The following is a 26,738-nucleotide window of genomic DNA, read 5'->3' as shown; positions in this document are numbered from 1 at the left end:
AGCAAAGCAAATCATTTTACTAAATTGCTAAATTAGCCAGAGTGTGCACTGGGGAATGGGGGACAGAATATAATGCTGTACTTTCTGTAAAATAAATATAAAAATCACACCCTGTGTGAAGTGGGCGGTGTCTTCCTAGCTAACCACAATACTGAATGGAGTCAACCAATGATGTACAAAAGATAAATACATTTATTGAAACACTCTTTATGATGGACAAAACCATAACTTGAAAAAAACAAATATTTGGTTTTTTTTCAAGTTATGGTTGCTTATATAGGGCTATGCACATGTGTCATGTGACACTGGCCAATCACAGTCCTGAATAGACTGTGATTGGCCAATCACAGCGCAGGATAATTCTACAAATTTCCTGGGCCCAGATCACAGCGCAGGAAAATGTACATTTTTCCAAATCTCACTTATAGGGGCGGTTTCACCGCCCAAAAATAGATACATTAGTATCTATTTTGATATTTAGAACAAACATGCCAAATACGTTTGTGTTCCTACAGTACTATGGACCAATTTATTCCATAAAAACACACTGATTAACCATAGTCTATGGTTAATCAGTCTGAACTGTGTTTTTATGGAATACATTGCTGCTGCTGCTGCTGCTGCTGCTGCCTCTGGTGTGGGATAATCTATATCTGGCTTAAGACATTGTTTCCAATGGCTAAGGCTTAAGCATATCACTGGCAACTCTGGGGAGATCATCTCCACATGATGTATTGGACCTATTACAAGCCTGGACATGAGAAATAGAAGACCATTATGAATGTGTGAATTATGAACATGATTACATGCAAAAATGTGTCTGCATGCATGCAATCAGAACTTTGGCTATTATAGAAAACAAGGTAGGCTATAATAATCTGATAATTTATCTGTTATCGATCTATATGAGGATGGCATATAGGAAATGCTTAACTTGTACATAGTCAGTGAAGGCTGTAATTTGTGTACTGTGTGTATGCAAATAAGTTGTTTTATTGCAACAGCAAAGTAATTCAGTGTTTTCAATGACAATATGAATGACCCTGTGAACATGTTGAAAGGGCTGTAAACAATAACATTGTGACTGAAACAATATGTGAAGCCTAGATTGCCAACATATGGGCTGCCTGGACACCACGAAACATGCATGATGACACTTTAACCACTTTAACCCTGGTGTCCTGGTTTTGGGGATATCATTATTGGTAGAATTGTTCATTAACTGCAAAATAGCAGATCTACAAGGACACAATGCGACACTGTGTGACTTGTGCATGACATAATCATATGACTAAAGTATAAAATGAGGCATAATAAGGTTGATAGAAGCAAGTAATCAATCGATTAGAATAGTATATGATTATTATTATTGTTTGCCATACTTTAGATAACTAGTTGTTGCAACACACCACACTCTCTCTCTCTCTCTCTCTCTCTCTCTCTCTCCCTCTCTCTCTCTCTCTCTCTCTCTCTCTCTCTCTCTCTCTCTCTCTCTCTCTCTCTCTCTCTCTCTCTCTCTCTCTCTCTCTCTCTCTCTCTCCCTCTCTCTCCCCTCTCTCTCTCTTAATTTTAACCAGGCCGATTCATCATCATGGCCATCAATTGTCAATCTTCAGGATATATCAGTTATCAAACTGGCCCCGACAGTCATATGTAACCCGAGAGTCATCTGTACACAGAATATAAATGAGTTTTGAGTAATTACAGAACACACCCATGGGGTGAAGCAGTAGATGAACAGAGTCAACACGAAGATGAACAGAGTCAACACCAAAATAGTTTACAGAGCTCATCCACAAACAGGCGGGGTTGAATAGTGCATATGCAAACTGTAACGGATCAAGAAGGTGTTTTGTCCAGAAGTTCCTGTTTAATCAGTTTCTCAAATTCCCGGCTCCCTCTGGGTTAGTGTCGACGTGTCCTTGTCCTTGAGCAAGACAATGACTGAACCCCTAACTACTCCCCAATGAGCAGGTTGATGCCTTGCATGGTTTCCTTTCCTGCACTGTCAGTGTGTGAATGTGAGTGTATTGCGCTTTCGAGAAAGGTGCTATAAATGCACTGTTTACTATTCTATTATTCTTACAGTACGTTTAGGGTTAGGTCTATGTGTTTCTGGTAATATCATTGACTGCTAATTGTGTATGACTGTGGCAAAAATAAAGGCAGATAGTGTGTGATTATGGATGGCAGCAGTGTGGCAACATCAGGGTGGGAATAGCCGTGTTGTTGTAAATATACTAAGATGGAGGCAGTAACATTAATTAAAGGTAGGATAAGTGATCTTTTTTGGTTAAAACAAAAAGTATTTTGTTAAAAGGTTAAAGCACTATATTCTGATCAGTAGTAGTCATTGCTATAGAGCCTTGTTCAGTTACAGGGGTCTCGCTGTCTCTCCAGCTCTTTATTAAACAGAAAATACAATTTCAGGTAGGTGACAAAAAATCAGCCAATCAGGAGAGAGTACCCATTTATCAGCTTCATTTTTATAACGTTCCAGTTCCAAGTTTGTCTGCTCATTTCTTTGTGTCATCACTTCCAATTTCACTTGTTTAATCTATATCCTGTCTGAGTTCTCTATCCTGATTGGATAAAATTGGTATCCTGACATGAAAATGCATTTCCTGTTACCGAACAAACACTCCATAGCAATGAGTACTATCAGAATATAGAGCTATTTAACACTTATTTTAACCAAAGAAAATCACTTACCCTACCTTTAATTAAAATAAATAATAACTGTCCGGCCGCCGGCCCATTATTGGTCGGCCCACCGGGCATTTGCCCTGTATTTCGAATGCCCAATCCACCACTGGCTGGGAGTGAGCCAAAAGATAGGAGTTACAACTTACATTGGTGCCGTGACCCGGATCAGGTTTCCCGGTGGGGGAGGTCAAAATGGGGATGAGTGTAGCAGTAGTGGCTCAGAGCCTCTACTGCCTGATGACCAAAAGCCTAACATCTCCCCCAGCCAAGGGGGAATTCCCCTTTAGGCTAGTGCTAGTGGATAAGATGTTGGCTTTCCACGTGGGCGACCCAGGTTTGAATCCTGAGAGTTACACAAGGACCACAATGGAAATAAGTAGCTGACTTTGTTGTGTTTTTATCCTTGACGTTTCTGTGAGAAGCATGTAACGTGTGTTTTTCTTTTAATCATAACATCTATTAAATCAAATCAAATCAAATCAAACTATTTAAGCTACCTTATTTACTATTTAAGCTGGTAGAACCTGATATCCTCCTGTCCTCAAGTAACACTGTTCTTTTAAAAACCAGCAATCTCTATAATAGCCATATGATGTAGGCTATAATACACACCCACTCACCTTTGCAGCTAAGTGGCCCTTTTGCGATGGAAGCACTGTCTGTACTGATAAGACTCAATTATTGAAATCCCAAACAGAATAGACTTGGACCATGCCACATTTAATGCCTGCCTCAGGAGTCTTGAGTCAGGACTGCCACGTGCCAGTATACAGTGGATTTCTTCCCAGTCTCCAGGTTTTCGTCAGAATAGCTAACCACATGAGCATGCCATTATAGGCAAAAAAAGGAAAAGAAAATAGCTTACCTACAAGCTCACGCCATGTTGTGATGTGTTGTGAGCTTGTAGATCGTATTTTTTGTGGTTGAGTGGCTCAGTGGGTCAAGCTCCAAAGCTTAAAAATTATTTGGGTTCCCAAAAGGAACCAACATATTGTTTTAAGCTTTGGAGCATGACCCAGTGTGTGGACTTTATTCTTCGTTGTGGATTCTGACCTCAGCCCAGCACCTGTTTGTTAGTGAGTGGATGTGGGTGCTTTATTGTATGTTTGAGTGGCTCAGGTTAATGCAGAAATATTATCGTTTAAAAAAAAATAGTACCGTGGAATAGACACTATGGCACATTAGGAGTCCATTATTTAGGGCTATATGTGTTTCTGGTATAAAAAAAAATATTGACCACTTTTTTTGCATGTCCTTGGTAAAAAATTTAATACTGACAAGATGGCATGATGATGACCCCTGGTTATGTCAATCAATCATATTTATTTTACATTGAGCAAAATGTGTCAATTGTTTTGGACAGTGTAGGTAGGCTATAAGCACATACAGTAGCCTAAGTGCATAATCCAAAGACCAAAGTCCAGAAGGGGAGAGCCTATAGCTAGACGAATAACTCACAGGTTAAGTAGCGGCTGAAGTCAACAGCAACCCCAAGAGGGAGATAATTTAGGTGGGCTGTCAGATTGTGGCCTTAAGTGAACCAAGCCAGAGCTACCACCACCACAGTGCTGTGCGGAGAACAATACGTTTGCAACATTGTATATAGTCATATACATATATACTATGGACAGTAGTCCATAGTATATGGACTACTCTACTGTCATATACAATAGTCCATACAGTAGCCTGCCCTATTTCCAGTGGAGTAACATAAGTACATTTACTCAAGTACTGTACTTGAGTAAAATGTGTATGTATTTTTACTTTACCAGAGTATTTCCAGTTTTCAATACTTTTACTTCTACTCCACGAAATCTCAAAGGCAAATATTGTACTTTTTACTCCACTAAAATGATTTGGTACTTTAAAGACGGGGTGCCGTGATTTTCAGTGATTCCCCCCCCCCCCCTAAAACATAATCATCAGGTATTATGGTTATACTAGGCGGAAGATTTTTTTTCAAGTTCTATCAACCTCATAGACACATGAAAAACAGAAAAAGTGCAAAACCATGGCACCACCTCTTTAAAGGTTTAATGACATTCACTTTTACACCACATTCAAAGTCTTTGTCCTGGTCCTTCAAAAGTGTACAAAAAGTTTTAAGTGAAAATTCCATTCCAGTGATCCATGGCAGGTGTTTTTCTCTCACATTTCTAAAGCCTTTTCAACTGCAATGAAAAAAGAAATCTTTGCCTGCGGGTGTCGCTGGTGAGGGATTTTGCCTGTCAATCATAGCCTCTGCTCCGCCCCCCCCAAAGGAAAGGATAGGGGAGGGGAGGGGCGAGGAGGAGAGTGGGCGGGATTAATAGACTGTGACCTCACTGTCGAAGTGCCAAGCTCAGATTACTTTTCAGCCTAATTATTCAGAAAACCCCAGACCACAGAAAATCCACTGAATGTTCTAAGTTCAGGTTTTTTGGGTGTAATTGAGGTCATAAAACCCCAAATAAAACATTGAAAATAAAAAAAGTGAAAATGAATGTCATGATACCTTTAAAGGATTAGTTCACACAAAACATGACTAATTTTCTATCAATTACACACCCCAAGAAGCATTGAATTTGTGAAACTAAACATCTCCATGAATTCAAGGCTTCATGGCATGTGTAATTGATAGAAAATAAGTATTTTTTTGGCTGAACAACTCCTTTAAAGAGGTGGTGCCATGGTTTTGCACTTTTTCTGTTTTTCATGTGTCTATGAGGTTGATAGAACTTCATTAAGCCCCCTGGTGGTGTTTTTATGGTGTTTTATGTCTTCTCTGACTATTTTGAGTCTCTACCTGGAGGCTGAAACCCTAAGGTGAGAACCAGGTATACTTAATGAACTGGAGGCGTGTCCACATAAAAACATAATTTTAACAATTTCTGTACACTTTTTTGAAAAAAATCTTCCGTCTAGTATAACCATAATACCTGATGATTATGTTTTAGGGGGGGGGGATCACTGAACATCACGGCACCCCGTCTTTAAGTATATGTTGATGCCAATACTTTTGTACTTTTTACCCAAGTCAATTTTGATTACCAGGACCTTTTTCCAACACTGGTTGTGAGGACTCGGAAAAGGTCACGCAGGATGCAAAACCATACAATGGGAGAAGAAGCAAAAAAAAAAAGCAATAAACAGCACACAACAACAACGGCAGCAGCAGCAGCGATTGGCCGCAGATGGCGGGGGGCGTGGACGCGCCTCTCGAGCGCGTGCACGGCTCCTCCCTAGCAGTCAGGCTGCAGACCGCATCCCGTCCGCCTCTAGTCTGTGTCTGCTTGTTGTCATGGAGCAGCAAACATGGCGGTCCTGGCCTACAGCCTAGGCAAACGGGAAATAAACCACTATTTCACCATCAAGAATGCCAAGTTGATCTCCCTAGCCGCCGTCGTCCTGCTCCTCGTGTTCCACACGGCGTCGCGGTACTATGGGGGTGAGTGTGGGGGGTCCGTGGGGGTCCGCTTAATGTGACGGTTATGCTGATAATAATAAACACACACAGGTATAGCTAACGTGAACTAGCTAGCGGACGGTGTTGCCATGTCCGGTTGTTATAAGCGACTTTGGGCTTGTTTTTTCTGTTGCTTATTTTGGGCTACTTTCCTAAAATGTTGTTTAAATCAGTGGTTCTCAAACATTTTCATGTCAAGGACCGCCCAAATTAACATGGCTTTGGCCACAGATCTGAAAATATTTTGTGCCAGGGATCCCCATGCAAGATGTGTGTGTATTTAAAATGTTTCAAAGAAGCATTCATTTTCCTAGATTTGTCTTTGAAAATAGCAGATCTACAAGCTAACAACGCGTCGCGAGCTTGTAGACCTGCTATTTTCGAATATCTGATGTATAGGTTCAAAGGGTTCATGCTAGTTTTCGTAGACCCGGTTGCTTGTTTCTCTCTCAAAACCTGGCAACACTGCTAGCTAGCGGATTGTGTTGGGGTTTTTTAATGTTTAATTTGTATACTTTTAGTTACGAGACCCTTTTATCTCGTCCAGTAATGCGTGTTTTTTCGTTGTCGACACTTAATTTCGAGTGTAGATAAATACGTAAATAAATACATAATTTTCACACTCGGGCGACACTTGACTGAAAGAGCGACGAAGTATAATTATCAATTAAGACTTAACGTAATAATAACGTTATACAATAGAGATAGAGAAAGGCGTGTAACATTACATTATTATGTAAGCCCTTGTTGCCTATAAAGGGTTTATAGGCTAGTAGACAAAATGGAAACGCTAGTTTAAGAATGAACGGTTTAAGAACACTTTTGTCCCAACAGCAATTATAGGCTCTTTGATCTGGACTAATAGACTAGTTTTAGTTTGAGTTATTTATGGGTCTATGTGCAATAACAAAGACTGATGATTATTATTCCCAGTGACACCTTTTAATGCGTTTTATGCGTATTCGTTATACATTTGTCTTCTCTCAGTTTTAACCTGTGCCCCCCTCTTTTTGTGTTTTTTAACTAACCTTAATGTATGCCTGTATGAGCTATGTGATATGATATCTGAATCATCCTTCGAGGATCAATAAAGTATCTATGTATCTATCTATCTATCTATCTATCTAATAACAATAGTAATGTAATGTCTTCTTCACTCCACTAACGTTAGAGTAGCACGCTAGCTAACGATAACTTTAGCTCTCCCAGCGTTGCATATGTGTTTACATCCCCCCCCCGTCAGTCAGCAGCACACACACTGTCACTGCCTGCAACACACACTGTATTTATAGTTGGAAAAGTGAATGATTAGCTGTCTACCAAGTTGTGAAACTTCAGAGCCTAACTTGCGTGGGTACATCACACCAGACCTGCTTAATGTCGATGGTACAACGCTTTTGTTTTTTTGAGGCATCCATCCATCACCGCCCTGAGGGTGCTTTTCATATGGACTATTGATGAAAAGACGCAGCACGCGTCTGGCTTGCGATGACACTGTAGAATGGATAGCTAAAGCCTCATTTATACTTACTTGCATCCTGCTGTTGGCTCAGTGAATAGCAGATCTACAAGCTCACAATGGGTCACGAATGTGACGCGTTGTGTATATCTGCTATTAACTGCATGCAACTAAGTATAAACCAGGCTTAAGCCTACCCCCTTCTCTTCAGCCTGCCAATCCATCATCTGATCTGGGGTGGTTTGCATGGATCCATTGATTCATTTGATTACCACCGGGCCTTTTCTTTGTGGTGCAAATGAATGGCAGGAGAAGATATTATGCTTGAGCTGAAATGTTGATGGTTTATGGCTTTATATTGTGTTATATGCTGCTTGAGTTGAGCAATGCTTTGTGCTGTGGAAGAATTCCTGATATTCACTGTTAGGTTAGGTCTTGTGTCTTTATCACATGTACCAGACCCTTAAGAAGCTGTTTGGCCTTATGATTGCTATGTTCTTCTGACAAATTGAGTATTATAAAATTAAGACACCAGCTCAATGATGTCATGTAGCTAGTCTAGGCCTGGTACAGCTTGGCTCTCTGTGACACAAGCTCCCCTCTTGTCTTTGTGTATAACTAGTTACTGATCCCTGCTTTTTACAGAGAACTACTTGTCCTGGATGTACTTATCCCATGAGCTCACGTGACCATCTTATATCCTAGAAATATAAAGTGTCTCTGGCTCAGTTTGCCTCAACATTGTGATTAATCTAGAGTTCCTCACCAGTGCATGAACACAATGCTGAACCAAAAGCCATGGAACTACCAATCTGGGAACCCATTCGGTAAAAAAAGAAAAACGTGTGTAGTAACAGGAACTCGGTTTGTCTCCTCCACTTTCTTAGTCCACTTGCTCCCGGGTGCTTCTGTGCGTATTCCTACTAACAACAACATTACATGTTTAAGGCAGTGGTGCTGAGAGATTGTATCGTGGTCCAGCCAGGAGGAAAGAGCGCAATGAGGCTTTTTATTTGTTTGGCCTGAATGGCATATTCTTTGTTCATTTCCTTCAGGCGGAGACACATGTGAATGGCTGCTGTCCAGTGGCCGCTACTTGGGGGAGAATGTATGGCAGCCTCATGGCTGCATGATGCACAAATACAAAAGCACGTGAGTCACACAGCATTGTTAATATGAATCGTTGGCTTGTTTATGTGTGCGAGACAAAGACGCATAGATGTACAGTATGTGTGTGATTGATACAGGACAGTGAGAGTGCGATTGTTGGGTGTAGGCACTAGGCAGGGGGTTGTTCATTAGCCAAATAGCCTACAGTACAGAGCACATGATATCATCACTGTTGGACAGGCGATATAAGTTTAATTATAGAATATGAATAACTAACCCAGTGCATGAATGTTTGTCATCTGCAGTTGTTGTTAGGATGATGAGCTATTAGATTCTTGGCATACATTCTTTTCCTCTCTACAGTGAAGCCAAGACCTGCCTCGCTGAAAAGAGGGTGGCCTTTCTCGGTGACTCCCGAATCAGGCAGCTATTCTACTCGTTCATCAAAATTATTGACCCGGAGCAAAGAGAGGAAGGAATCAAGGTATGGTAGGGGGGGGGACGGGATTCAAAGCTTTGATATTAGTGTAATAAAAACAACCTCATGTCAAAGAAGGTGTGAAAATATTGTGCTAACTGAAAAGAGACGACAGAAAGTATAGAAGGAAATGCTAGTGTTAATTACACAACATGTCTGCTCTAGGTCGGACCAGTAGACTGGTTCAATCGGATGTAGGAAGTAAAATAAATTCTGTCTGGCTGTCGCTGACTGACTTTCACTTCTGTATTTATTTTTGATGTGTTGGCTTGCAGCATGAAAACATTCCCTTTGAAGATGACAGCTCCTCAGTCAATGTGGTGAGATAATGGTTTTTGTTATTGTCATCTCTTGCTATTAGTGATTTTCTAATATATAAGCTCACTTATATAATACATAAATACATGGTAAATACATTTGTTTCTTAATCCTTATTTGTCATGAGCATTTGGGTTTTGCAAATGTTTTGTACATAAAACGTGTTGTAAAACGTGTTGTAATGAAACCGCTTCTTCCTGATTGCTTAGGATTTCCTGTGGTACCCAGAGGCAAATAACTCAATGAAGGATCGCTTGGTGTCATGGACACAGGTAATTAGTCGAGTTGTGAAGCAATTGCAAAGCTATTATAAAGAGACTGTTTGTGTTTATGTATGTCACTCTTTCTGACTAATGAAGCTGATGTGTATGTTTGTCACTGTTCATAATTGTGTGTGTGTGTGTGTGTGTGTGTGTGTGTGTGTGTGTGTGCTCGTGCGCGCTATTATGTCACTGTCTACAATGACTCAATACACTACACTATCATCATCAGATCACAGCAGATAGCCCATGAAACTTGATATACTGGATCTCTAACTTACGATTTAAGTGTTACAATCAGCTTTTAGGTTGCAAAAACATTCTCCTCCCTAATGAGTGAGGTGAATGTTGTCCATGTGAAAATAAAAGACTGCAATGCAAACAACAATCTAAACGTGGTGAGGGCAGCACAGACAGACACACTGGACTGGTGTTGGGACAGGCAGGCTTATGTAGCCTGGGAACAATGGCTAGGTGCTCTCTCATGGCACCTCAGCTCCACCTAGGAAAGGACCAGCAAGACACACAGTACACACAATACCCAGGACCAAGGCCTCTGGGGCCATCACATAAGATATGGTGCAATTTAATGCCGAAAGGTCAAGACGGTCAATTATTGATTAACACATTGTCATGCATTAGGCACCGTGTCCACTGAGAACGCCTTTTCAGCTGAGGAACGCCATGGATATTATGTCCATTGTGCTCCCATGCAGCGTTTATTCCTGTGCTCATGGACACATCATCAGTGTTGTTCCCTGGAGTCACTGGGTGTTTTGGGTCTTGCAACAGACACCCTCCTCCAGGTGACCCGACCGAGGCTGATCAGACCCCGGCCTGTGTCCAAGTGGCATGCTACTGCCCCCACTGTCTCTTGGGGGCTTAGGATGGCTGGTGAGATGTTGGCAGCAGGTGTTGGCGACACTAGGAGGCTCTAGGCACTGTGGGTTGCCTCCGGGCCTGGCTCCTCCTTCGTCTGACCAGAAGTGACTTCTGTGTGTCGTGTGATGTCGTCGTTGCCGCTGAACAGCAAACTTCTCATTCTACCTTGATGGATTTTTAAACCCTCCTTGTGCAAGCACAAATAGCTTAGTTGAAACAACATGGTTGTGTGGTAACGATTCAATGTCGGATCGTAAATTCCCGGATTGTCAAGACACAGCCAGGAGGATCAAAATAGCAGTGCTCCTTTCCAAAAGTTGGAACTGTTGCCAGCTTGAAGCGCCCAGGGCGCTGCACCAAAAACGCTGGGCGTTGGGGGCGCGGAAGCGTGATGGTCAGCGCTTTACCATAGAAATGCATGGCAGACTGGCGCTGCCAACTCAAAAGGCGTTCTCTGTGGACATGGCGCCTATCTGAACTATTCATCATACAAGAATGAAAATGATTGCCTGAGGCCATTTTACTTCCCTGCATTAAGTTTCCTACATAATATATAATGGTGTAAATTGAGATAATAATTTTGAAATAGTGTATGTAAGCTTGTGTATGCACAGTACACTGTGCTCAATGTGACCACAGTATTTCATAATGCCTACAAATGTACATGGTAACCCAACCTGATATGGATATGCTTTCCTCATTGTGATGTTGCAGGAGCTGTCAGCGAAACCAGATGTAGTTGTCCTCGGAGCTGCAACAGTAAGCTGTTTCAGGAGCACTTCTCTACATGTTCTGTGAAATACGAAAATGACACACTGAAATGGTTGCAAAGCAAAGTTGATTAATCCCATTTCCTTCCCACAGTGGTCCATCAAGTTGCACAGCGGCAGCAGCGAGACCCTGCAGCAGTATAAAGTTAACCTGACGTCCATGTCGGTTCCTCTAGAGAGGCTGGCTGAGGATGGAGAAGTTTACTGGGTTCTACAAGGTGAGCCTTGCTTTGAATAATAATACTGCGCTTAACGGAACCTAATAATGATAATTATTGTGGTTTAAAGAAAATAGTATATATATATATATATGTTACAGGTAAATTGGCATTCCAGGTAAATTGGAAAAGAAGCACTTGTTTTCACCGCCCCCCAGGCAATTCTGTAGAATCAATGCTAGAGGGCAATGCAAGCCAGACATGAGCCCCACAACACACACGCACGCATGCACACGCGCACTAACGAGCACGCACACAAACACGCGCACACACACACACACACCCGCGAACAGCCTTATTCCATGCAGTTGAAGCACAAGGGGGCGAGGGGGCGGTGCTGGCGGACTATGTTAGTGCAGTGAGTGGCAGTTGGGGCAAACGCAGTCCCCACAACATCATTTACGATTCTGTGCCTATCGGTACATAACTGACGGTGCTTAGTCGACTAGCAGACCATCGGCCGGTCGTCGCGGGCACTCGCGCCTGGAGGCGCTCGGGCGCGGCTCCTCGGCCTCAAGGTCTGCTGAGTTGGCGCGCCTCCGTCATGGTCCAAAACTATACTTTATCGGCGAAAAAAAGTAGTCCGCGGTTGTTTGAAAAAGTAATGTCCTAAGCGGGAGTCAAACCCAGACTCCCAGTGGTAGTGGATGGGGAGTCCAATGATTATCGAAGTGCGCCACTGAGGCCGGTGCTTGCTTTTCCTGGTTGCTATGTTGTTGATGTCGTCCTCGCATCAAAGCCCCGCCTCGCAGCCCCGCGCCTAAAAACAAGCGCTCCCCTTCCAATTGACCTGGAATGCCAATTTACCTGTGACATATATATATATATATATTATTCACACATACATACACACACACACCCCCCCCCCCCCCCCCCTCCCTAAAAAGGGTAAAATCAAAGCAACATCTAAGTGACACTCAAAAATCAATATAATCAATGATTGCCCGGGTTTATATGACACATACTCTTGGAAAAGGTACATTGTCTTTATCCAGCTGATGACATAGGAAAGGTACTTGCTAGGCACCGCAGCTGGCTCATTCATGGCTGGGCTTATTCAGTTTTTACCATGACCATCTGCTAACAGCTGAGAACAGGTTTGAGATTGAATACAGACTGATTTGTCGGCCAGTTAACAGTGGTGGGCTAATCTATGACTGTTAACAAATGGATAAATTATCATTGAAGATTTTGTTGTATATAATAGGCAAACCCCCCCACAATGTAAAGCGTCTTTGGGTACTTAGAAAAGTGCTACGTATATAAATCAGAGATATTATTATTCACCACAACAATTTCATATATGGCTGTATGTTATCATTATTAGCTTATTTAGTGAAGCTACTGGCTGACTTATGGACAGAGAGAGAGTTTACATTAGTTGTAACAGTTTAGGAATTTCAGATCTAGGCCACCTAGCTTGAGACTGTAATATGTAGCTGACTCTCCACAGTTTCTTAATTATTTTAGCATAATCTTTTTGTTTATTTTAACATCATTTTTATTGACTCTCCACATTTTGATCATGCAACCGTAACTCTCTGCTGTGTTTTTTCTTTTTATTTAGATGCCTCAAAACTTCATCTAAGACATTTCTTGTAAAACAATAGTTTTGATGTACTCTAAATTCAGGAAAAAAAATGGCAAAAAGGCTTATTTTTTTGCTTCTACAATAATATGAATCAATTTAATTAGCACTAAAGCTCTCAGCCTCTCGCATATGGAATGTAGCTTTACTGTAGGTGCATTACAATAACGTAAACCTTTTGCAATATAAAAAAAAGTATCAAAGATTGGATAATAAGAGAGTGGGAGCACCTGCAAAATAAAGCAGGTTACAGTACATGCTCAACCATATTAACATCAATTAAATTGTCAATAATAGGAGGAAAGCAGCATTGGGGCATGGTTATCAGACACAGTTCCTACTGTCATCTTCTCCTTCAGAACAACTAACCTACAACATTTTATTTCCGCTTTTTCTGTATTAACACTCCCCCATCCCCCTAGACCCAGTTTATGAGGCAGTGCTGAGTGAGAGCCGGAGAATGATAACAAACCAGCAGTTGCAACTATACAATGAGGTGGCAGCAGACGTGCTCAATAGCAGCAAACAGAACGCGAGGGCCCGTGTCAAACTGCTGGCCGCATCCCGCCAGGCTGCCATGGAAACCATCAGCCAGTCAGCCGACGGCTTGCACCTGCCTGAGAGCACCAGGAACGTGGTGAGCCAATGCCACGATTTAATATGAAATGGCCGGGCGCCCAGTTGGCTCCGCTCGTTGATGCTTTGACTGCATAATTACAATGTTACGGGTTTGAATCTGAGTCAAGGACTTGCATGGCATCCTATCTACACTCTCTTGCCTGTTTCTCTTCACTGTCCTCTCTAAATGAAGCAGTGTATTTCTTAAGATAACCTCCTGTAAAATCTTTAAAGTCTGACAATTGTCAATGGCATATTCTGGCAGAATGTTTTTATATATATATTCATATTAATGTGGGAACTGTTGGCCACTAGATTTGAGTGTGTATTAGTTTGCACCTATGGTTGGCCACCATCCATGGCAACAGCTAATAGGGATGGCTCACTGTGAAACAAGCTACCCTTTGATGTGTCAGAACAGAAAGCAATTATCCGAAGAAGTAGTTACGGTTTGATTTATTTCATGTTTATTGGCTTCGTTCAGCACAAATCTGTCTGTACAGGCATGCAAGACTCCAACTGAAATTCCCTGTATGTGCTACTGATTATAACAGTCAGCATGTTGTTCTGTGGTCCTCCTTCCAGGGAGCCATGATCCTCATGAACTCTGTGTGCAACAAGCTGCTACGGCCCATTGATGGCTCTTGCTGCCAGAAAGTGCCGCCGCCCAACCTCCTCCAGAAGCTGTCCGCTTGCATCTTCCTGGGCTCGACACTGGTTTTCCTGGTGCTTCACGTGCTGGGCCACAACCACCACCGCCGGCACGTTCCCACCGATGTGGAGAGCCTGGAGGAGAAGAAGCCCACAATGGCAGCTGCCGCCTTGGGACCCAAGGCACCCTTCCAGGCGCTGTGTCGGATGGGCATCATCATGGCTTACTTCTACCTTTGTGACCGAGCCGATGTGTTCATGAAAGAGCAAAAGTTCTACACCCACGCAACCTTCTTCATCCCACTCGTTTACATCGTTGTCTTGGGGGTGTTCTTTAGCGAGCACACCAAGGAGGTGAGATATGGAGTACTTGCCCATGTGGCTTTTTACACCTCGATGTTGGGGAATAATAGTTTGGTCTTTCATTCTTAGATTCCTGCTTGGACATCATTCATTTCAGTTGAATTTATAACGAATTGAATCCAGTCCCAACGTAATTTACATTAGTATACTTTGATAATTTAAAGTTAAAGTTGTAAGTGATTTCTGACACTAAATAGACTTCATTACAAAATGAACAGATACTTTAAATTAACCAAGTTGAACCTTCTACCACACAGACCAAGTTACTCAACCGAGAGCAGACAGATGAATGGAAGGGTTGGATGCAGCTGGTCATCCTCATCTATCACATATCTGGAGCCAGCGCTGTAAGTACTTGTCCTGGCCTTGTTCATCACAATGTGAAGGATGGATAGATAATGCAAATAAAGGGGGAATTAGGGGAAATTACTTCTCTGCTTTTGACCCAGCACTGCTACTCTGGGTGAGCGCATATGGGAACAGTTAGGGTTAAGTGTCTTGCTCAGGGACACTAGCACTAGCAACACTTAGCCTGGAGGAGCCTAGTATTGGAACCAGGGACCTTCCGATTTCTGAACGGCCGCTCCTAGTCCTGAGCCACTGGCACCCCAAATTTAGCACCTTTTTCTTTTGGTGTTGGATTATGACACCCTTTAAGGGAGCTCAACAAATGCAATAACTGAAAAGGTTTTGCAGACCAGTTTGTCAAATGAAAGAAACAAGATTTGAGGAAAATAGTGTAACTAAAAAGCTTTATTAATAATGGTTTGGTTTAAAGAGCAATAGATGGATTCAACTAAAAACACAACATTTGACCAGTGCTGCTGTAGGGCACGGTGCACTGGCAACCAGGTACAGGAACAATGAGCATAACATAAGTCATACCATAAGTCTGTAATACATACTGAGGGAAAACCCATAGTTGTCTCACACATCAAAAACAAGTCTGTAGTGTAGACGGGTCACAGTCAATCCATTACATCACTGCAAATCATCACATTTATAAGTGGTTACACACCCGACACCCTTTTTGGAACCGCTCTAGTTCTCCTCACACCCTGCAATTGAACTCCCAGTATCACCAGCCTTGGGAAATGGCACATACAAGTGCACAAACAAGTAAACATAAAATAAAAACCTTAAGCCGCCCAAAGAACATACTAGTCTTTCTTTTACTGAACAGTACTACATGGCGGTCTAACGAAAGAATGAACAAAACTCACAAGTTCAAAGGAGAAAAAAAGACAATGTTAGATCAATACAAGCAGGCCTTCAACCAACAAACGGACATTTACAATAGTAAGATCAGTAGCAGACTCAGTGCCATGGCATTATCTCTAGATTGTTAAGTTATAATGGCATGAGCATAGTTACCTGATACTCTGGCCCAACGACTCTGGTTCCTCCAGCTATCGGCTCACAGCCAAATCCAAGTGTGAGGACCCAGGTTTGATTCAAACTCCTGTCTTGTCTCGCATGTCTCTCCTCTTTCTCTGCCTTTGGTTTCCTGTCTCTCTACACTGATCTGGAATAAAGCATAATAGTGTATAGAGTTTATCTCTGCTGTCGGGCAGAAACCAACCTATGTCCAAAATAGTAACCTTTCAGGAAATGAAAAGAAAAAATGTTTTTAGAACAACACAATACATTATCAGATACTTGAATGTGTCCTTATATTATCACCATTTTACCCAAATTCAATATTTGTCAACTATTTGTAAAGGGCACTGATAAAAATAAATAAATGGAGATAGCTGGTTTCTGCCTGACAACGATGATATGTAAATTGTACACACAATATACGTATGTATATCTTCCACTTTCAGTTTATTCCAGTGTACATGCACGTGCGGGTGCTGGTGGCAGCATACCTCTTCCAGACCGGCTACGGGCACTTTTCGTTTTTCTGGCTCAAAGGAGACTTTGGCCTCTACAGAGTTTGTCAGGTGAGTGCAAAGTCGGCTGTGTTTGTACAGGGAATGACAATTGCCTTTTATCCCTCAGGGCATAACTGAGATGTACCATAAGGCTGTTTAATTATTGCCCCTGTAGCGTATCTGGGTGTTGCACACTTTTGTTTATATTGCTCTGTGTGAATTAATTCACAGGTGCTGTTCCGTCTCAATTTCCTTGTCCTGGTGTTGTGTGTGGTAATGGACAGGCCCTACCAGTTCTACTACTTTGTTCCTCTCGTTACCTTCTGGTTTGTCATCATCTACGCCACACTGGCCTTGTGGCCTCAGATCCTCCAGAAGAAAGCCAATAGTAGGTGTTGCCATAACAATGAAGGTTATGGAATAATTGACTCTAGTTTGTGATAAAAGTACATGCATTTGAATAAAACTGTAGGCATCAATTCAAGATTGAATTGCCTTGGATTGCTGTCACCATGTTAAAGGACAACTATGAGGATGTGTAACGTGAATCCTTCTGTTCTATTAGGAGAACATGACAATCTGATAAACACATGCCAACACATTCTGTTTCTCAAGGGCTCGCTCTCTAGGCACTAGAAAATCTCTGCCTGTAAAATAGGTCATTTTTAATGATTTGGTGTTTGTGTGTGTTCAGTTGCACACCTTCCACGCACCCGCAAGCGACACACAGGGTATACATAACCGGTAAATCGCAATTCCTTCCATAGACAGGCCTCTTTGAGGTAGAATAGTCCTATCTGATTGTATTTCATGGTGATAACTCACCAATATTGCACCTCTACAGACAATGAGCGTTTCTTTTGATTGATTGAATACTTTAACAGTTTGCAAAAAAAGGCACGGTGGCACAGATTTATACAAAATAATGCTAAAAGGATAACCCAAATAATCCCTCAGGTCTTTTTTCCAGTAATGTCTTGTGTATCCAATTCATCGAGACATTTAAAGACAAACAATAATATAGCACACACAGATAACGGGTGTAAAACACAGCAAAAGAACACTTGGATTAGAAGAATTCAACACAGACCCAGGTCCCTATCTTCTGTGACCGGCATGAAGTTATTTTAGTGTCTTGCACCGGCACAGAAAGCGTTTTATGAATGGAGGAGCGCTTTGGATATCTATATATCATAACCATAGCGCTCGCACACAGCATTTATTGACATGCACAATGTTCGAATTAATGTTGTGTTACTAGCTCAATTAGCTTTGCTGAAACAACGTAAACATGGACTTCTCATGTCATGTTTGTGTTAACGACTCAACATCAGGTCGTAAATGACTGGGTTGTCAGACACAGCCAGCAGGATCAAATGAGCAGAGCTCCAATACAAAAGTTAAACTACGCATACAGAGTGCATAACCCAAAGTCTGCAAATAGTTTGGGCACTACGCACATTCCCAGGTATAGACTAGTTTTGTAAATAATTCACAATATTGACAGTAAATCTGACCCGACTGTCCGTCCAAAATAGGTAGGATATGGACAGCAATGGCTTTGCATTGATGAAATTGGGTAGAATTAACACATTGTACTCTTTCGATTTTTGGATGAAAAACTTCTCTCTCATAAAAAAAGAACTTGTGTCTCAAATGCCTTAAACAATACACTGTTTCTCTCTATTCTAAGAAGAGACTTTGGTACAAGCATTTCTGCACCTGTAACATTTGATTACAGTCACATTTTTATCAGTATTTACCCCACACATCTTTATTTATTAACTTTTATAGCAATATTATAGCTATTATTGTATACTCTATATGGTTGTTTGTTGCATGTTCCAGTTTCTTAAATGAACCATTGATTATGTTCTGGCCCACCATCCAATAGCTTAGAAAATAATTGGCCTGTGGCCAAACTTACTTGCCAACCCCTGGTTTACAATTTCCACTTATGGGGAGCAATACAATTCCTGCCAGTTCTAAACACATACTGTAGGTACAACCTAATCCCAAACAACCACAAACTGTCTCTCCTCAGCCTACCCGAGGACAAGGAGTCACACATACCGTTAGCATGTAGCCTATTCAGCACATCTAGCTAACCCCAAATTAGCCACCTTGAATGCTTTAATCACTCACTATACAGTGTATATATAAACACCACTTGTTGCCATCTTAACATGTGCCTGTTCACGATTTTCAGTAAAGCAAAAGCAAATAAAACAACATGATTTGTTCACATCCATCTATTATCAAATTTCGACCGTTTTTGTTCATTCTAGACTGGCACAGTCTAGACTGGCACAGACTGGCACAGTCTAGAATGAACGGCACAGTTTGAACAATAGAAACTGTCCTGCTATATTGCTAGGAAAAAATAAGAGGATTATTAACTTATAACTCTTTCAGCCATAGAATTACTTGGGTAAAATGACTGCCACTATGGTAACCTTCTGGAATTGGGATTCTAAATTACATTTAGCCTCTATGGTTTTAGCTATGCTTACAACTTGCTCCACTCCAAGTCTTATTGTAGTTGTTTTCTTATCCATAATTCATCTGATTTTAAACTGGTTGCACTTAGACGTTTCCTATTAATGACATTCGTCATGAATAAAATGCATTATTAAAACCTATTATCAGAAGCAGTAATGTATTGTAAACGTAAACTTGATCTGTGTTATAATTGTGTTTGCTGATATCCTCTTAATGGCTGCTCTCTGTGTTGTGAACAGGTAGCGGCATGTGGCACTTTGGAGTATTAGCCAAGTTACTAGGCCTGCTTCTGTTCATCTGCTTTTTTGCCTACTCCCAGGTGAGCTAAGCTGTTAAGATTATGTGTTCTCCCAGGCACTTGATAGGGCTGCTTGATAATGATAAAAGTGATATCGCATTTTTATTTTCCCTGAAACTATATTTGTGTGCACAGCCTTTCACATCATTTACTATAATAGGGGTGTATATTGGAGCTGCTTGATTTTTGGTACAATAGGAACAGGGAGGGAATTTAACAGTTATTTCATGTGGGAGCTGTACAGCACAATATATAAATTTATATTGAATATTGTAGATACACTGATCAAGCCATTTTAACTCATGTTTGACTTGTGTGTCTCCAGGGTTTCTTCGAGAGCATCTTCTCCGCATGGCCTATCTCCAAGCTCTTTGAGCTGAACGGAAGCATCCATGAGTGGTGGTTCAGATGGAAGCTGGACCGATTTGTAAGTGAAAATGTGACACTTACGCAGTGATGCAGTCAAATTTGTATGGAATGAAAAATGTATCAAGTGTAGTACAAAATTAAAACTACAGTCCTAGAATAATTGCAGAATGGTTCCACTTATGTTTTTTTTTTTTTTTTTTTCATTTTGCTGTGTGACTAGAATCCAGGCATGTAGTATTGGCAGGCCCTCAAGCGTATAAACTCATTATGATTGGAAATGATGGTGTGATCCTGCTGTGTTGCAGGCGGTAATCCATGGCATGCTATTTGCCTTCATCTACCTGGTGCTTCAGAAATGCCAGGTGTTGTCGGAGGGCAAAGGAGAGAATCTGTTCTCCGCTAAGATTTCTAACCTGCTCCTCTTCCTGTCTGTTGTGTCCTTCATGGTAAGAGGCTTCATAAATATCCATGTTTGCATTCAAATCTGTGTGGTTCTGGAAAATCTTTTTTGTAAGATTATTCTAAGGTGAGCCTTATTTATTGGACAGTTAAGTGGAGAGAGTAGACATAGGAGGAGACATGTGATCGGCCTTGAGCTGGATTCCAACTCGGGACTTTGTGAAATCCATGGATTGCACACTAACTAACCCTTAAGCCACCAGGGGTTTAGACTTTTGTTATACTTTTTGTATTGTATTCTCTTTGGTTTAGCAATGTCTTATTAGTTAAAGGCATACTAGGTAACGTTTTCAACAAAACTAAAGTTAAATTGTATATCTTTTGTGAGTGGCAAAAGTTTCACAACACCCACTCCATGAATTTCACCCCCGGAAGCCTTTTATTTATATATTTACTATTGAACGGTGAAGGGGGGGACTTTCCCGGGGAAATGACGTCATCTGGCCGGAAAACGGAGGCGGAAATGCACTGGTTTCCTGTTTGGCCAGGAACTAACGCAACGGTTTCCTGTTTGGCCAGGAACTACGCGCTAATAACAAAAAGGAACCTCACGCTGATTTTAAGAGAATGTAGGATTGGAAGATCGAAAAAGAACAGAAAAAGAAAGCACAGCTCATGGTAACTAATGCTCCACTGGCTAAGAGAAACGATCCGTAGATAGTATAAAACAATTAAAAGATCGCTTTTTGAAACGCTTCCGGCTTCCGGTGAAAACGAATGGAATTCTGGGTAATCGAGGACAACGGAAATTGTATGCAGTGACGGTAGTGACCAGCAGAGGTTGCTAAAAATCGTTATTTGTGATTCTGCATTGTACAACTTTAAGTTCATAACAGGCAAAAGAAAGTCCATGTTTCTGTTTCACTGGCCTGGTATTTATTAATTTGCCATGATGACTAATAAATTAATACATTTACCTACGTTGCAATCATATGCTCGTATAATAGCCAATGGCCATTCATAATAATCATTAAAACAGGCATTGCATATTGCCTTACAACAAATTATAAAACAAAGCAAACGATTTATTTTAATAAATGGCCAGTTCTTGAAAAGCTTGAAGGTTTGTTTTGAGAAGTTGTTCAAAATATGGTACTGATTTGACAAGCCAGAAGATGCCTATTTTTTTTTGCTCAGGAGATAGTACAATGAGTGTTGCGTTGTTAAAAACGCTTGCAAGGTGACTTGTTGCCTAACCTCTCCTTGCCCCATCTTTGTAGACTTACTCTGTATGGGCCAGCAGCTGTAAAAACAAAACGGAGTGCAACGAGATGCATCCCTACATCTCTGTGGTCCAGGTACATTCTTAATTTGTTTAGGTCTGTGTTTCTCTGTCTAAACAGTGTCCTCTCTTTCTATAGTTTTCTCTCACCCCTATTATATTCTGTAGTTCTCTAGTAGTCTGTAGTATACCTGTATATGTTCCATCTGTCAGTCTTCCCTTTTCTGTCTGTCTCTTTCAATCTACTATTATTACCACCAGTTTTATTGTAAACATTTACAGTTTTTACTGTGTGTGTGTGTGTGTGTGTGTGTGTGTGTGTGTGTGTGTGTGTGTGTGTGTGTGTGTGTGTGTGTGTGTGTGTGTGTGTGTGTGTGTGTGTGTGTGTGTGTGTGTGTCAGCTTTTGGCTTCTCAGTGCAATTGTGGCATCATCTCATACTATACCTATACTTTCAATGTTTATAATTCCCTGGTATTTATCTTAAGCTGTCATTATCCTAATTATAAGTTTGGTTGTATTCACCTGTAATAACAAGGGAGTTGCCCTCTTCCATGGCAGAAGATAATTATTATCAAGATTAAAGTTACCATGGGGGAAACGGTTGTTTGAAGTAGTGCAATAACCCAGGAGCTTTTGGCAGCAGGGCAGGGTTCGTTTCCCCTCTGATTGCTCATAATTGGACACACCAATCAAGTGCTGGTCCTGTACTCATCATCTGATCCTAAACTGACTTAGTTCTCAGACCACTGTGTTACTGCTATAGCTGTAATATTGCAATATATGTTGTGATGTTGCTGGTAAATGTAGAATACAACTTGTTCTTTGGTTCATTGTTTCCTCCTGTGAAAATATTCAGAAAATGTAGGATAAAGTCAAAGAATTCTTCTGAAATGCAGCTTGTTTTGTAAAGCCTGATAATCTGCAAAAGTACAAATACTGTCTACGAACCTATCTAAAGCATTTGTCCTATCCTATATTAAAATTGCCTAGTTATAAAAAATTGCAATCTCTTGCAAGACTGATGTTGCATCCATCAGTACTACAATTTCATTACATTTTGTCTATGTTGTGTGCTTGCTTGAATTAAGATTTTTTTACTCTACAGACCTCCATGAAAATTCCAATGTATGTCTCACTGCATGTTCTGACTGTGGAAATAATTTTTGCTTTCTCTCCTGCACAGATCTTGGCCTTCATTCTAATCAGGAACATTCCCGGCTATGCTCGCTCTTTATATAGCTCATTCTTTGCATGGTTCGGAAAGATCTCCTTGGAGGTAAGATGGTGCTGGTGGCGCAGGAATCATCATCCTCTCATGATAACTTTCCCTTTCCCTAGTCCCTTTGTCAGCTATTTTGTATGACGGGATGATGCACAATGTGCGTATTACATTGCATGCTTCAGTATACACACACACACACACTCATTAAATCACTGCTACTTAATCCCAGCACACCCTGAATTTCCTGTCTATTCATTCTCCAGTCCCTTGTATACCACAAATCTCCTGCTGGGCAATACTCTAAAATGTCACTATACAGTGTTTGCTGTCTGAACATCATTTGCTAGCCCTTCATATTGTCTCTAAACATATAATTCAACGATGTTACTTCCATGTTACGTGTTCACTTACTGAATGAGTGGAGTTCAAAGTAAGGTAATGGCAAGGTAAATTATTCTGTTGATTTTAGTATTATTAAGATGCATTGATACTACTATTTTTTAGTAATCCAAAGGTGACAATTTGAGCTCAAATCAATTGAAAGCCAGAAACAATTCACCAATGTTATAAATATATGGAACTCACTATAAGTGGCCATTAGGTGCTTAAGGTAAAGTAAAATAAATAGCATTACAAGAGCAACACAAAATGTTTCTGCCTACACCTTCAAGAATGTAATCACTTTACTTAAGCACCCAATGACCACTAATAGTGACTTATAATCACACAATAATGCAGTATAACAGTAATTATAATATAACATTATTATGGCAATTATCCAGCAATTATTAAACATTATAATACGTGACCTTATAAGTCATCATAGAATGCTTTATGTGTTTATCCATAGCCTGACAATCTGGCTGAAGCTATAGTCCCCTCAGTGAGTGGGCAGAGTCTAGGGTCTGGAGCCAGGCTATTATGTGTTATGTAATTCATTATGTGATGCATAGCAAGTATTGTCAACCACTACTGCAGGACTCCACACATGAACTCATTCAGTCACTCATCTGTCCCCCGTCCCCCTCTCTTTCTCTGTCCATCGCTCTCTCTCCCTCCCCCCCACCAGCTGTTTATTTGCCAGTACCACATTTGGCTGGCGGCGGACACCAAAGGCATCCTGGTCCTCATCCCGGGGCACCCCTCGCTCAACATCCTCATCAGCACCTTCATCTTTGTCTGTGTGGCCCACGAGATCTCCCTCATCACCAATGACCTGGCCCAGGTAGTCATCCCCAAAGACAACACGGCCCTGTTGAAACGACTGGTGGGAATGGGCATCTGCAGCCTGGTCGTCCTGCTGCTGACCAGAGGTAACCAGCCTACGCCTGATGCCTGAAGGCAGGGCTCCCCGTCCTGGGGTAGAGCAAGCTGGCCGGACGGAACGTTAAAGACGTATAGGTCCAAGCTGGGAGCAGGCCTGGTTTTGTAAGGGCTGTTGGAGGCCACAGGACACTGTCCCAGTTATGTTTGGTGACAACATGGAGGCCCCCAAGGGAGGACACGAAAACGCCACCTTCGGCCATGTTGGAGCCGAGCATCGACTCTGCAATTGGTTGCTGGGGGTAGAACAAGTCGTACACTGAAGAAGAGGAGCCCGCTCCAGGTGTGGGCTCGTTCCTTTAGGTCAGGAGAATAGTGTAAAACGGGGGGGGGGGGGGCTCTAGAGGATTACAGTAGATAGACTTTAGGAAGGGGTAGGGAGTGTGGATTTTAAAAACAAAAGAAAAACAAAACGGAGGTCCTCATTTCAAGTCGAATGACCTCACGCTTGCCGTGTGATTTTTTTTTTGTTGCAGCACTGCTTCTGCTTCGCCAGCCCAAATATTGAGTTCCTTTCAAACGCGTACTTCCTGTCATTATGTCACACACATCAGTCTGCTCAAAGGCCATTCTGGGAGGAATCTCTCTTACACCCTCCGTCCGCATGAGGGTAGCAGTTAAAGGTGTATTCCACTCATTCAGATTATTACTTTCTATTTTATTTTGTTGACCCTCAATTTTACACTCCATCACAGTTTACGCACACAGGTGCTCGATCGACAGTTTACGTAATTCAAATGTGTAGTCATATTGCTGAATTGTTCAGTCACGCCACATACAGATGTACAAATGCCACTTGATTTGCTCTTTACAGTATTTTTTTTATAGTGTTAAAATATCTAATTTAGAAAAATATGGACCATCAGGTGTGGGTGATCAAATACATGGAGTGCAATTGATAAAATTCTTGGAATATCCCGTAACTGATTTTTCTTTTCTTTTTTTTTTTTCCTTCCTATTGTTCCTAGTGATTTTTAGAACAAACATTTTGCCTTGTGCTAAAAGGTGCTGTGATCACCTATTGTAGCTCAGAAATTATGTGATATGTACAGTATTTAATGATTTAAATTAAGCTTATATATTTTATACAGAATTTCTTTCTTTTTTTTTCTTTACTATTTTTCATACAGTACGCCAACAACTGCTGTTTGTGAAGGACATTAGGTAGGAATTTCTGTATCCTTCCCCATCACATTTTACATGACCTTTCTGGTAGACATCAAAGACGCTTTTCAGAGGCAGTTTTTGCCTTCTGATGTCAGGCTATCCTACTTGGGATACATTAAGTTTGTGTGTGTGTGTGTGTGTGTGTGTGAGAGAGAGAGAGAAGTGTAGAGAGCTAGTAATGTTTTATTTTGTATATTCTAGCAGTGTTCTTGTCCTCTTCTTTACGACTGGCCTCATGGAACTGGCAGAAAATGCACTGGTTTGTACATATTGTACAGTAGGACATCATAGCTAACTAATACATCATGCTTCAGTCGGTAGCCAAACCACTTTGTTGATGAGTGAATGAATGTTATGGTATTGGTAAGTGGATGTGCAATTTCTCAACCTGACTGAAAGACTTTGATCATGAAACTTTTCTCAGTGGCTTACATTTCCTTATAGTCATAATGCACTTGGAAACATCATCAATAATGTAACGTGGTAATTATGTCAACTCAGTGAGTACTGGACACGAGTACTCTGTGACTACTCATTTCTCATGAGAAATGTAAACTGGGCTATTTGATTTTTGGCTTCTTGACAAGACATTGATTTGAGGTGAGAGCTATACTGTAGCTCACAGAAAGATGTCAGTATTTCTTAAGTTTGTCAAGTTAGCAAAAGTCGAATCAGTCACCACTTGTATTTTTTACACAAAATTACATAAATGTAAAATACAATAGCGAAAATACTAATGGACTAACATTGCTGCAGTTTAAGTACTGTCTCAGCACATTTAGTGTGAACCCAATGCTTTAGCTAGATGTCAAGAAAACTCTGCAGATGTAACAATATTCATACAAACAAAACTGTACAATAAGTTTAAGGGGTTTATCACATGAGTTGTCTATTTCCTGTGCCATGGGAAAGTTAACAGATTTAGGGTGAGGTTTCTTTCTACATGTTTATGTAGCTATTATGGGTCCACAAGCCAGCTTTTTACACAATCAGTTTTCCTACAGAGTGGAACAATTTGTCTAAAGAATTTTATGCTGGTAGTACTTGTTTCCCCCCAATGATGCACAATAGGGGACTTGAGGCTCCTAAGTTGAATAAAAGCCAATTTGAAATGTAACTTCAATCATCCAGCTTCACCTCATTGTACTGATGAAATTGGCAATTCTAAGCTGCCATTTCCTTCTGATGTGAAAAGTTTACAGTTTTTCCTTGTCAATGATCAGAATTCTATACATTTGGTAATTATTTCAGGCCTTGTATTTTATTTTAGGTCACAATGTAAAAGAAGCAACTATTATAACCCATTGCAGGGCCTCTTTGAAAGAAGTTTATGTATTTTTTATTATTTTGTGTTGTCTTAAAAATGTGAAATGTATTCATTTTATTTATAAATGCCTTTATTCCGTTTTACATTGTTAATAATACATACCT

General features: G+C 41.0%; 1 protein-coding gene across 2 annotated transcripts; it reads left to right on the top strand.

Annotated features, from left to right (window-relative positions):
- Positions 1 to 5,896: 5,896 nt before the first annotated feature.
- On the top strand, positions 5,897 to 26,714 carry casd1 (CAS1 domain containing 1). 2 transcript variants are annotated; one of them, XM_080443053.1, is made up of 18 exons: positions 5,899 to 6,133; positions 8,666 to 8,762; positions 9,084 to 9,204; positions 9,474 to 9,518; positions 9,726 to 9,788; positions 11,373 to 11,417; positions 11,523 to 11,646; positions 13,657 to 13,871; positions 14,438 to 14,857; positions 15,124 to 15,213; positions 16,693 to 16,812; positions 16,975 to 17,135; positions 19,489 to 19,564; positions 19,869 to 19,970; positions 20,218 to 20,358; positions 21,592 to 21,669; positions 22,779 to 22,871; positions 23,887 to 26,714. In XM_080443053.1, the coding sequence occupies exons 1-18, from the start codon at positions 6,001 to 6,003 to the stop codon at positions 24,154 to 24,156; spliced, it is 2,394 nt and encodes a 797-aa protein (XP_080299179.1). In that variant the 5' UTR covers positions 5,899 to 6,000; the 3' UTR covers positions 24,157 to 26,714. The 2 variants fall into 2 exon arrangements, with proteins under 2 accessions (XP_080299180.1, XP_080299179.1); XM_080443054.1 differs by lacking the exon at positions 16,693 to 16,812 and having other exon boundaries at positions 5,897 to 6,133.
- Positions 26,715 to 26,738: the final 24 nt, after the last annotated feature.

Source organism: Gymnoscopelus braueri, assembly GCF_963280865.1.
Source record: "Gymnoscopelus braueri genome assembly, chromosome: 11".
NCBI classification, from domain to species: Eukaryota; Metazoa; Chordata; class Actinopteri; order Myctophiformes; family Myctophidae; genus Gymnoscopelus; species Gymnoscopelus braueri.
This window is presented reverse-complemented; position numbering and strand designations above follow the sequence as displayed.